Source organism: Mirounga leonina, unplaced genomic scaffold, assembly GCF_011800145.1.
Source record: "Mirounga leonina isolate KUSES-001 unplaced genomic scaffold, KU_Mleo_1.0 Mir_129, whole genome shotgun sequence".
NCBI classification, from domain to species: domain Eukaryota; kingdom Metazoa; phylum Chordata; class Mammalia; order Carnivora; family Phocidae; genus Mirounga; species Mirounga leonina.
The window spans coordinates 49,009,671-49,023,117 of NW_023270323.1; the positions used below are offsets into that span (position 1 = coordinate 49,009,671).

General features: G+C 41.8%; 1 protein-coding gene across 1 annotated transcript in view; it reads right to left on the reverse strand.

Moving 5' to 3' along the window:
• Positions 1 to 454: 454 nt before the first annotated feature.
• KLB (klotho beta) overlaps positions 455 to 13,447 on the reverse strand; it is a 36,339-nt gene continuing 23,346 nt past the window's right edge. Inside the window, exons 3-5 of the mRNA XM_035005115.1 lie at positions 12,259 to 12,527; positions 6,423 to 7,566; positions 455 to 3,265 (exon numbers count right to left, since the gene is read on the reverse strand). Coding sequence (XP_034861006.1) covers positions 2,901 to 3,265; positions 6,423 to 7,566; positions 12,259 to 12,527 — 1,778 coding nt within the window. The 3' untranslated portion in view covers positions 455 to 2,900. The remainder of the gene's footprint in view (positions 3,266 to 6,422; positions 7,567 to 12,258; positions 12,528 to 13,447) is intronic.

Here is a 13,447-nt window from a genome sequence, read left to right on the forward strand (position 1 = left end):
GGTTGAGGAAGGAAGAAGTTTCCAAATGGCAGTGTTATAGAGGGATGAAGGTGTTCTAATTGAGAGTGTCAGGGTACAGGCCGTGGTAGCTGTGGGAGTAAGTGTAATTTCTCACAGAGCGAAGTGAATTGACGTGATGGGTGAGACTTCACAAGATAACAGAGGCTGGTTGTAGCTAAGGAGTGATTTTCACTTAAGTTGGATGTGGTAAGGGAAAATCTAGTTTCCCCTCGGAAGAATTCCATGTCTTCTGTGTCTACAATGGATAAGTACTTGTATGTTATTTTCCCAACTCTGAAGTTTAGATATCCACATTTTATAATGAGAAAACACTCCAAAGAAAGTTATCCAGGATGCACACAGCTTGGGGAGATGGACAGAGGCAGTATCGGGCAGAATCCAGTCATACACCAGACCCATTCATATTTTACGGTTCTTAAAATTGACCAGATTGTTAGTGAATATAAATTGGCATAAACCCAGTTTATTTGGGATAAATTACATTGAGAATTCAACAATTAGTCAAAATGTACTGACCACCTAATTTACAGAGGATTTTTAAACACCATGGTTATGTTGTAATATTTTCTGTATGTACCAGACTTGTTAGTCAAAGACAGGGTTGTTACATTGAATATACAAACTAATCCCATACACAAAATAGAACACAAGTTAACTAGGTTTTAAGAGGTCTCCCCCCACTCCCCCCCTCAAGCAAGTCCCAGGCCTAAATTCTGAAAATATTACCCTGTCAAAAGCTATCAGTTTAAAATGACATAATTTTTAAATGAGTTTAGGATAAACCTGAATAGTAAGTATAATTGATCATGATTTATATTATTTACCTAAGGATTCTTACATGATGATGGCTTAAAAACATGGTTCCCAGGTGTTAGAAAGGACTGTAAGCATTGGTTTGGGACTTGACTATTTGGGGGAGTTGATGGCAAGGTTAACAAATTTGAAAAAGGACACAAGTTTTAACTTCAGCTCTAAATATAAAGGCATAATGTATTGAAGGTTAATAGTAAACTGAATACCAGATACTTTTTAATTAGAGCACAAAGTAATATTTAGACACCAGAAAAGCAAAACTTTAATTCTAAATCTTCGTTATTCCTATGACTGAATATGCATTCAAGATGTTAGATATTAGAAGTTAAAAAGTTGGTAAGTTCAACTGAAAATTCCTATAAGAATATTCACTGGAACTTTGGGGTCAGTGAATCCATGTGGCACAAAGAAAAAAAAACCCAGCCAAGTGGTTGTTTTAAATGAGTCTTTCCACATAGTTAACATTAAAACAACCAGTTGTAATTGTGGATAGCCTCAGGCCAACTACGTGAGTTTTCAAAGAGGAAATAAAAATTACTTGAAAAGATAAAAAGCATAATATAAAAACTACCAAAGCTGGGAGAGTGGATACAGTGGGGGCAAAGGGAATAGAAAACCACAATTACTGTTTGAATTTGGCCAGCCAAAAAGAAAACTGATTACCCATCATTTTTGCATTTACTTGACCAATTATGTTATCTCATTACAGTATCTTTGAAACTTCCTATTAGAATCTCCATTACCTACAAAATTTGGCTTCTGACATATAGCCCTGAAAAGCAATCACAATTGACTTCATTTAGGGTAGTTTCCTACCAAGGTTTTTTAAACAACAAAAAAACCCCTTTCCTTTGACTCAGTAAATTCTTGGATAGAGTGGACAGTGATTAGCTACTATGTGAAATGTGAATTTAAATGTTGACTAACCTAAAGAATGGGTACGAATGGGCTTACATTCAGGTTTTTTTCCTCTAAAATTTAGAATACACTGAATGAATCTTAAGCGTAAGAGTTCAAAAAAATTAACCTCCTAGTTCAGATTTAAGAATCCCAGCTTCAAAAGACGCAATGGCAAAAGTTTTAACTCCTTCAGACCATCAACAGTGAATTGTATCCAAAGAGGCACAGTTGCAAGGTCAAGATCGAGCTGTATTCTATACCTTTGTGAGAGGTCCCTGTATATACTGGTGTCAGAGCAGTGGAGCTCCACAGGAGAGAGCAAGTCTTATGGAATAATATCCTCTGATGACTTGGTAATAAACTACATCATTTTAGGATATTTAGCTTTCCTAAGTATGTAAGATCCTTGCCTCACAATCCAAGTGAGGAAGAATGCTGTCAATTTGTCTAAAGAGGAATTTGCTGTACTGTGAGGTTGAGTGCTGTCTCCACAGGCAGTGGGGTCTAGATCTTCTTAATCCTAATCCTGTGATCTTTCCATGTGTTGAGTTATGGAAGCTATGTTTTTAAATCAGATCTGATACAAGGAGAGACCTCACAAAATACCATGTTTTATAAGTGATGGTTTTTATTTCTATTGAGAAAAACTAGGATCTGTGTGCTTAAGAGTCTATGCTGGAGCTGATGATAAATAAGCATTACTTATGTATTTTCTAAAGGGGAAAAGCACCTTGTTAGAAGTGATAGAATAATCACTATCCAGTGTTAAGAGTTTTAAATTTCTGCTGTGGAGTCTAGCAAAAGTTGCACTTTTTTTCTAGGTAATTTGTTGTAAGTAGCTATTGGTATTTATAGAAGAAAGCTAGAGAAGAATGATGGATAACAGCTCATTAAACTTGAAGCAGTGTATCAGATAATCCTCATAGCTTACTGTCTGGGTAAAGCCTTTATCTTCACATCCAAGAACTGAATTCAGTGATGTGAATACCTAACGGAAAATTCATTTGGACCACACAGCAGAGACCTTGATTGTCATCACCTTGGTTACCACTAGTATTTCAGATTGTCTTCTCTAAGTTACCAGTATATGGAACTGGAGTGAATTTTTGGACTTTCTATCATGCAGACAGAAACAGGATCCGTTTCACTAAGAACTTTCTGTGGCCTTACTTTAATGGTATGTGTTGTAAGTTCTTTGCTTTCCAAATTTTTTTTCTCTTTCGCTTATGAAAAATGGTAATTGATAAAAGTAGAACCAGCGTGGAGAAGAAGCAACAACCAAAGAATATCAATGGTTTCTTTTGCACAAGAAATAAGCAGACCATGCACTCTGTGTTTCTTTGAGTCTGACTGCACCTAGGACTCGTGTTCTCAGAAGGGAAGCCGCTGTTGCCGATCAGTTTGTTGTAAAGCTGAACTGAGGATTTAGCTTTGAGTTCAGATGTGAAGAATCCAAATCTGGGTTTAGATTTTTCTTCAGTCAGTTTGAATGCATAATAGCCTTTGATTTTGACTTTATCAATTAGGTGTGCTGAAAAGTATCAGAAATGAACATTAATCACAAATGAACTATAAAATATCTGAGTAAGAATTTAGTTTCCATTGAAATAAGCTAAACTCAAAGTAGCAATTGTCATTAAAGGGTTTTCTGACATTCTTTTATGATTGATAGAAATGTGAAAATATGTGTAAGCTTAAAAAATTTTGAAGTAAAACTTTGATCCATAAATAATACAAAAACACCTGGGGGTGGGGGCAGGGCGTAAAAACAAATTTAAGAACTGGAGCCATGAAAGTGTAAAAGGACTTATTGTCATTGTGTTCATTTGGTCACAAGCGGAAAAATCTTGTCTGTTTGGCCTGATTCCAGACCTCAGATATGCTCTTGGTGCTGCCCAGTAACCATGCTTGGTTTCCCCTAGTCACTTGAGTGATACACACCTCTGCTCAAACTGTCATCCTGGCTTTGAAGGGATGACCTTCTTACCTATTTCACTTAAAAACTGAAGTACTCAGAGGAGAATTCTCCAATTTCCCACCATCACTTCTATCCACCTACTACCATACTTCTGTTACTATGGATGACCTGTCCATGTTCCTGAAAGAGGCTGACTCTTCACCTATACACTAAGTTTATTCTCTCTTGTTTACTCAAGGACGTCTCCATCTGTCCTCCCCTTCTCTCATGTATTACCCCTCACTATTGAGTCATTTCCATATGAACATGCTATAACATCTGATATCTTAAGCAAAAAAAGCCCCCCCTTGATTGCATACTCTCCTCTAGTTATCTTTACAGCACTGGCTCCTATTCACTCTTACTGGTTTCTCATCTCTTTGACCTCTGAATATTGAAGTGTTTCAGGGCTCAGGCCTCTCTGCTTGCTCCCTTGTGATACCATCCAGCCTTATTGTTTCTAAATACCATTCTTGCTCTTTTTTTTTTTTTTTTTTTAAGATTTATTTGTCAGAGCACAGCAGGGGGAGCTGCAGGCAGAGGGAGAAGCAGGCTCCCCGCCCAGCAAGGAGCCCCATGAGGGACCTGAGCCAAAGGCATATGCTTAACCGACTGAACCACTCAGGTGTCCCACCATTCTTGCTCTTAACTCCGAAATTTGTATCTCAGCCCCAGACCTCTCCGTGGAACCTGAGACTCCAATTAGCCCTATTTGACATCTCTAATTGGATGTCTAATAGACATCTCAAACAACTTGTGCAACACCAAACAACTCCAAAAATCTGTTCCACCAGTCTCCTCCGACCTGGTAAATGGCCACTCACCCTTCAGTTGCTCAAACCAAAACAGATTGTTTCTTCACTCCCCTCTCACAACCCCCATCCAATTCTGTTGACTTTACCTTCAGAATAAATCCAGATCCTAGCCTCTTCTCACCATCTCCACTTTTAATAACCTAATCCAGTCCCCCATTATTTCTTAGACTACTCCAACCCTCCTTGATTCTGTTCTTGCTCCTTTACAATGTATCCAAAAAGCTGCCAGAGTGATTCTTTTAAAGTGTGAGTTAGGTCATATCCCCTTCTTTTTAAAACCTTCCATAGCCTGCCGATTGCAGAGTAAGAGACACAGTTCTTACAATGGCTTACTAAGCTCTGTCTGATCTGCTTCTATTTCCTTGACCTCATCTCTGATTACTTCCCCCCGTTGCTCATGCTTCCACCACTTTTACCTCCTTCCTGAGCCTCAAAGAGGCCAGGCATACTCCCATATTAAGTTTTTTGCAATTGCTGTTCTCTCACCTGGAACATTTCACAGATAACTGCACAGGTTTGCTGCCTTGCTCCTCCAGGTCTTTGAAGACTTCCCCAACCACGCCTTAGAATTGGAACTACTCCTATACCCGCTCCTGGTCACCCTCTTCCCTGCTGTTTTTTCTCCATACAGCTATATATCTTATTCGTTGACTCTCATCCCACAAAAATATAGGCTTCATGAGGACAGTAATTTTTACTTTGTTCAGTGGTGATAACAGTGCCCGGAACAGTTTCTGCTTATATTAGGTGCTTAGTAAATAAGTATATTTCTGGGATCTTTTTGATGCTTCAACAAATCTATTATGAACATTTAAAAGTATTTTTAAAATGATAGGCAATACTGCAAAGATTATGTAAGACACTCTCAAACACTGTTGTTCGCTTCCATCAAAATAGAGAAAATTGAGGAATTTTTAAAAAGTATTAAAAAATTATAGCTTGCTTGGGGAGGGGGATGAAAACCGCTGTTTGTAACATATGACCCAATAATTCCATAGTGGGCAGTCCTTCTTAGGAAGATAATCAGAAATGAAGACAAAGATTTATATCCAAAGGTACTTGCTTCTTAGTATTAAAAACCCCATGTCAAACAGAGGAATGCTTACATGCATAAAGATATGTCTATATGATGCGATATTAAGCAACCATTAAAAGAGTATTAAGGCGGGGCACCTGGGTGGCTCAGTCAGTTAAGCGTCTGCCTTCAGCTCTGGTCATGATCCCAGGGTCCTGAGATCGAGCCCTGCATCTCCCCCCCCCCCCCCCCCCGCCCCGCTCAGCGGGGAGTCTGCTTCTCCTTTTCTCTCTCCCTTTGCCTCTCCCCCTGCTCATGCTCGCTCTCTCTCCCTCAAATAAATAAAATCTTTTAAAAAATTATTAAGGCAATTTTAGTGACGTGGAACACTAACAATGTGATATTAGAAAAAAAATTGGAGGGCGCCTGGGTGGCTCAGTTGGTTAAGCGACTGCCTTCGGCTCAGGTCATGATCCTGGAGCCCCAAGATCGAGTCCCGCATCGGGCTCCCTGCTCAGCAGGGAGTCTGCTTCTCCCTCTGACCCTCCCCCCCTCTCATGTGCTCTCTCTCTTAAATAAATAAATAAAATCTTTAAAAAAAAAAGAAAAGAAAAAAATTGGATACAAAACTTTCACTTGTACTAAAACTGTCTAGCACACATGCTGGGAGTAAATAATCCAAAATACCAACAGTGCTTAATTGGGGGAGCTCACCTGGGCCTCAGGTGATTTGTTTTTGTTTTGTGGTTTTTTTTTTGATCTTTTAAAAAAGACTTTTCTAAACTTGCCAGATTTTCCCCAATGAGCCGGCACTGTCACTAACGCACCTTCTCCCCTCATTCTTTCGTTCGCCTGAGCTGGTAATGTCGTTTCACACTACCTGATACGGCCCGAACCTCACCTTTCAAAGCCTCCTGAATGTATTTCTCTAAGTAGTATTTTCTGAGTTCATCATTTTCCAGAGACTGGTCATCGATGCCACTGGCCGTGATGTAAACATCCACGTCTCCATAGTTCTTCTGGATCCACCTCAGCACCTTGCGCTCGCCCCAAGGCAGGACAGCCAGGCGGCTGGGGGAGCTCAGGCGGGTGATGTCCTGCAGGAACTGGACGTCCCTGTCGGCGTCGTAGCGGCTGCCGTTCTGGCGCGCGTGCATCACGAACCTGGTGGTGAAGTGGTTCAGCGCGTAGAAGTCGGCGGCGCCCTTGACCAGCCTCCTCTCCTCCTCGGTGAAGCGAGGCAGGGTGGAGCGCGAGAGCCCCTGCCTGTTCTTGAGCGCGATGTACTCCCGCATGGCCGACGGGTAGTCCCCGGTCTTGAAGAGGGGCTCTGCGAACCAGGCGATTTCGAACTGGAGGAGGCGCTCGGCCGCCTGCCAGTGCGAGTCGGCGTAGGGGTTGGCGGGTTCGGCCCAGTCCGAGTGCAAAGCCAGCGACACGGCCCCGCGCTGCACAGGCCTGAACTGCCTGTCGTAGAGGCGCCAGACCAGCGCGTGGGCGATCAGCAGGTTGTGCGCTGCCCGGTAGGTGTCGTTTCCCGTGTGGCTGTAGATGTCACTCAGCCGGTTGGGCTCATTGATGGTGATCCAGAGCTTCACCAGGTCCCCCAGCTCCTGGAAGCACAGCCCAGCGTAGTCCTGGAAGGCCTGGGCTGTGGATGGGTTCAGCCAGCCCCCGCCGTGCAGCAGGGGCGTGGGGAGGCCCAGGTGGGCGTGCGTCGGGTAGTACAAGGTGACCATTGGGGAGATGTTGAGCTTCAGCCCCTCACTGACCACACACCTGTAGTACCTCAGAGCTTGTCGGTCAACCACGGACAGGTTGCCGGTGGGGAGGACTGAGGGCCAGTCCAGAGCAAACCTGTAGTGAGTGACTTTCATTCTTGCCAACATCTCCAGTTGTCTCTTGATGCTGACAAAGTCCGTGCATTGAGCGGGCCGTGTTTTCAGCCTCACCCCTTCCACTAGGTGCAGCAGTCTGTTGCCCGTCACATTCCACACATACAGGTGAGGGTCGCTGAACTGTGGGGAGGAAGCCACCACCTTGGGCTGTGAAAAACAAGCACATTCAAGATCTTATTTATTTATTTGTCAGAGAGAGTGAGAGGGGGAGGGAGAGGGGGAGAGAGAGAGAGAGGGAGCACAAGCAGGGGGAGGGGCAGAGGGAGAAGCAGACTCCCCACTGAGCAGGGAGCCCGATGCAGGACTCGATCCCAGGGGCCTATGAGAACACCCACCCACGGGCCTATGAGAATACCGCATTTCTTCATCCACAGGACAATACCGAACACCCTCTTTATGCAAGATACTTGGATTATGACTGGTAAAAACAGTAAACTATCCCCCAGGAACTCCCAAATTGACTCTGGGATCTGATGGTGTGTCATACCCTGCCCCCCACTAAGGAGCTAATCCTTGACTCTTGTCCTCATTCTGCCCCTTTGAAACTCGGGCTTGGCAACTCTATCTAGTGACAGAGCAATCTCACCCACCTCACAGGTGTGTTGTGACGAGTCAATGACTCTGGGAAAGCGCTCTGTCAACTCTAAAGCAATCTACAAACATAAGGTAGTCATGACTTGGGTTTAGTTTTCCGTGGTTGCGGTAATTGCCTGCTAGGCCCTTAAGTCTAAATTAAAACAGAAAAGGGCTTAAGAAAAAACATTTCCAAATTCAACATTAATAAGAGAAAATAAAAGTTCTGTACTTGTTTTAAAGTACCTTTTCTTCCTATGGCTGAATTTAAATGCACCTGGAAAAAAAGTGATAATTAACCTTTGGTAAATATTTTCCCTCTAATTGTTTTCTCGTGTGTCATCCTTCATAGTCCAATTACAAAACCATATCACTGCCCACTTACCATCTGCCAGCCAGTTATCTAGAACATTAAACTGAGAGAACATTGATCATGTGAGCATGAAGTTAAATCTGCATATAATTGAGTAAAATCCTTCTAGCTTAGATTGACAATCTCAGTGTTTTGAAACCTCAGAGCATCTTAATACTGAAAGGGTGTTTACAAAGAGCAATCTTGCTAAGAGGTAAGGCAAGATCAAATGAAAATCTGTCTTTTAAAAACCTCCAACAAGCATTCGGTTTAGCAAGTGGGTGTGATTAATCTGCTAAGAGATCTAGTTGGAGGTGGTGAACCACAATCTCAACCCTAGTTCCTGAGAGCTTAGTTCTAAAATTCTGTTCCCCACTAAGAGGATCCTGGACTCCTTGGAGAAATGGCTTTTTCCAGTCTGGGACAGGAAAAGAATGAGGTGATGCTGGTGCATCTTATGCCAGAAAAGTAAGGATGCACTTAAAAACTGAAAAGGAAATGTCAAAAAGACACAGGAGCAGGACGCCTGGGTGGCTCAGTCGGTTAAGCGTCTGCCTTCGGCTCAGGTCATGATCCCAGAGTCCTGGGATCGAGCCCCACGTCGGGCTCCCTGCTCAGTGGAGAGCCTGCTTCTCCCTCTCCCTCTGCCTGCCTCTGCCTACTTACGTTCTCTCTCTGTCAAATAAATAAATAAAATCTTAAAAAAAAAAAAAGACACAGGAGCAGTTTGAAGGAGTCCCATCGGCCACCTTTGAGATAATCTGAGCATCAAAAAGACTAATGAAACAATGACAGTAATGAATTATAATGCATTGAAATTAAGAGAATTACCCGATATATGTAGAAGGAATAATATAATTAGAAATTCACCATTTTGCAACCTACAAAGTAATAGTTCAGGTAAAGTTTATGAATCAATATTAAGACCACTAGTGACATGTTGGGAAGCAGGATATGTATACGGACGGTCTCAAAGTGTCACCAGCACATTACTTCTTAATTACAAATGGAAAAGGTACATTTCAATTAAGAGATCTTGCAAATGCTACCTTAATCTAGAAATATGGTAACCACTACTTCAACACATTAACATCTTCCATAATGAAACAATGACCTCATGTGCTTCCTGATGCGATATATTGGGAAATACACAACCTCATCGAATCCAATAAAGAAACAAAGAAATCCAGAACATGAGACATTCTACAATCAATTGGTCTGGGCTCTTCAAATATGTCAATACTATGAACTTGGGGGAATTATTCTGAGTTAAAGGAGGCTAAAGATGAAGGACAACCAGTGTGTCATCCTTGTTTGTATTCTTGATCTAAAAATTTTTTTTTAAATCTATAAAGGACATTTTGGAAACATTTAGGATAATTTGAATATGGAATGTATGTTAGATGATATTAAATCAATATTAAATATTATGGGAATGATAATTTAATAATGATATAGGAGAATGTCCTTATTTTTAGGAGACACATTTGAGTAGAAATATTTTGGAGTGAAGTGTAATAATGTCTGCAACTTTTCACTGGTTTATAAAAGAGAGATAAAGCAAATGTGGCAAAATGTTAACAATTGGTCAGTCTTGATGAAGGGAATATGGGTGTTTATTGTACGAGTCTGAAACTTATCAAAACAAAATGTTAGAGGAGAAAAGAATACTGAGAGGCTGGGGGAAAATAAGATAGGCATGTTTGTAGGTAGGCACACCAATATTTTTAAAGTGTTACTTTCATTTTGTCAGTCTTCCTATAGAGGACATCTAGTTTTTTGGCATCTATATATTCATACATCCTCTGGCTGATTTTTTCAAAAAGCACTCTAATTTTCCTTGACAAATAATTCATCCTCACTCTTAGTCCAAGTTCAAGGGAGGCTGATGCCTCACTGGGCTCCGGGCAAAAGCATGAAACTCAGAACTTGTTGATCACAGAATTGCTCCCCCCGACCCAACTGATTCACTCTTGCTCCTCAGAGTAGGGATAGGGTCCCCCAATGGGGTAGACATTCACAGTGTCAATCACTGGGGCACAAATAGGTCTTCAGATGAAGTAGAAACTTACAGGTTGGGTCATGTACAGGCAGGAACTCTTATCTCTCCTGGGATCTTTCTTTTCTCGGTGTGGAATTAAAGAAAATATAAACCCATTTGAAGCAGTAGGGAAAAGATGGCCTGACTTTGCCATGTGGAGGAGATAGGAACTGGGTACGTAGTTGGCTTTACAGGGGACACAAGTTGAAGATGAATCAGTTCTGTATTTAGGTTACTCTGTATCTTTTCCACCGTTATTATCTCTGAGCCTTTTCTAAATCATGTTTAAGTATCAACAGGCATTGAGATTCATGACCTGTGAACTGTGTTCACTCATGGTTTGAGCCCTTTTGTCTGGTCCATCCCTTGTAGATCTTGCTGTCTTTCCATATGCTTCTAGAATACAGGCCATAGTGTGGTATTGTGAGGTCTTATCGTGGTGTCAGGAAACGGACAGATCTGGGTACCCTGAACAAATTAGGAAACCTCCCTAAGCCTCAGTTTCCTTGCTTGTAAAATGAGGGTTTTAAGATTTAGGAGAGAGAATGTGCATATATACAACAGCTATATGCTTGGCACATAAATAAGGGCTTAAAAATGAGTTGCTATTATTTTGAAAAGAGCACTATAAATATGGGGGCTTGCGGGCTGCCTGTTACAGTCTTGCCACTATTTATGTTACCTTGGACAAGTCACTTAGGTCTCAATTATGAACGATGGGTCTCATTTTCCTAATCTGTAAAATGAAGGATTTGGAATAGGAGGTCTCTAACAGCTCATCTGGCTCCAGAAGTTGACCTTAACAACTTCACTTTGCATGGTACATGGCTGGTGCTCAGCTGGCCACGTGGCTGACGCTGCCCTAGGAAGGCACACAGCAGGGAGCAAAGCCTCAAACCTCTCCACCCTTACGCGGAGCAAGCTTGCATTCTAGTAAGGGGAAAACATGGTCAATAAGAAAAATCCGTAAAGCAGTTACCAGGGGCTGGGGTGGGGGGATGGGGAGATATTGGTCAAAGGGTACAAACTTACAGTGATAAAATTAAGTTCTGAGGATCGGATGTACAGCATGGTGATTATAGCTAATGATACAGTATTACACACTTTAACGTTGCTAAGAGAATAGATCTTAAATGTTCTCACCGCAGAAAGAAATGGGAATTTTGTTATGGTGGTAATTGTCTTGCAATATATAAACGTATCAAGTCACCATGTTGTCCACCTTAAACTTACACAATGTTGTATGTCAGTTATCTCTCAATAAAGCTAGAGAAAAAAAGAAAAATGTGTAAAGTACACAGTGGTATATTAGCTAGTGATGAATAGGATATATAGGGGGGACAAAGGAAGAAAGGGGAATGAGAGGATTGTGATTCTTTTTTGGAGTGGAGAGAAGCCTTATTGAGAAGGCGGCATTTAAGGAAGTAATGTGATGAAGGTGACGAATGAGCATGGGAGACCCCACGAGGATATAGAGACCTCATAAGGCAAATCATTCAAACCTATCAAATAACAGGAACCACTTAAATCAAGGGCCACTAATAATTGGCTTTTGGCAAAACAAAATCTATAAAACGATTTTATAATTTTGATGCTACTGACCAAATGCCTCTTTCAAAAAGGACTGTTAAGTTCCCTCTAGACCGTATACTTCTTGAGGACAGGCTCTCATCTCAGAACCCAGGATAAGTTCTGGTACATGAGAGGCTCTGGGTAAGCACTAATCCTCATCTTCCTTCCTCTTTCCCAACTCCCCTCCAGAACCTCCAAGTAATCATATTTGCTCTTGCCTGACAGCTGTCATTGAGTCCATGAATTAAATACTATGTCCTGTCTGCACCCGTTTATAGTTACTTTGTAAGCAGTCACTCACCTTAAGGACAGACTCGGTGACGCCCCACGAGAAGTCGCAGGGAAACTGACCCCGCACATCCGGGGAGGACTCTTTGAAAGTAAAACCATTTTCCTGGATGATCTGTTTATAGTAATGTGCCGAAGACTTGGGCTTTCTTTCTTTTTGCTTGCTATTCAAATCCACATAAAATAATCCTCGGCGAGTGGTGTAAGCATCCTGCCATTCAAAGCCATCCAGGAGGGACCAGGCAGTGTAGCCAAACACTTGTATTCCATCCAGCCTTATAGCTGCACAGAGGAAGAAAAGCAGAGATGTTCACTCTGGTTCATGTTTCTGATTCATGAACAATCTGCCAGGGGATGTGTTGCCAGGAACATATGGTGAAACCGGCTTTTCTCCTCATTTGCAGGTTTGTGATGTACAATAGAAAATTCACGTTGATACTTGAAAAATTACAATTATTTTCATCTGGGATGGTCCTCCCCCTTACCCGCAACAGGGGAAAGACACACTTCAAGATCCAATTTCAAATATTCCTGAGAATATAAGTGGGCAAATCTGTGCCAGAAGGCATAGAAATCCCTAGAACCCTCCAGGACCCAGGCAGAGGTCTGCTCATGACCAAGAGTGTCTCATTTCAAGCTTGGGTTAGGTCCCATTTGTGGAGGAACTATCTTCTATGAAACTGCCCTTTAAGGACCGAAAATTAGCTTTGAGAATGAACAAAAGTGAATGTACGTATAAGGAGGAGAAACAAGTACAGTACTGTGGGAGAAGGGGCCGGCGGAGGGGCGGGGGCAGGAGGCCGCTATTCCCCTGGGATGGTGCTACTGGGCAAGTTTCGGAGCAGAAAAGGTTGGAAAAGATCTCTCAGGACCTTTCTAGCATTAAAAACTCTGATTCGGTAACTTTTTTTTTAAGATCTTTTTTTTTTTTTTTAAGTGATCTCTATACCCAATGTGGGGTTCGAACTTACAACCCCACGATCAAGAGTCACGCGCTCTACCGATGGAGCCAGCCAGAAGCCCCTGATTCAATAACTTTGAGGAATTGGGTAAAAATGAAATATGGAAATCAATAGCAGCAATAAAAGCACCAAATCCCCAAATCAACCACAAACTATTTTTCTTCTCTTAAAACTTTTCATTTCTCTCACAGAAATGCCTCATTTCTGCATTTTTGGCTTTTTGTCACTGATGGTCTTTTC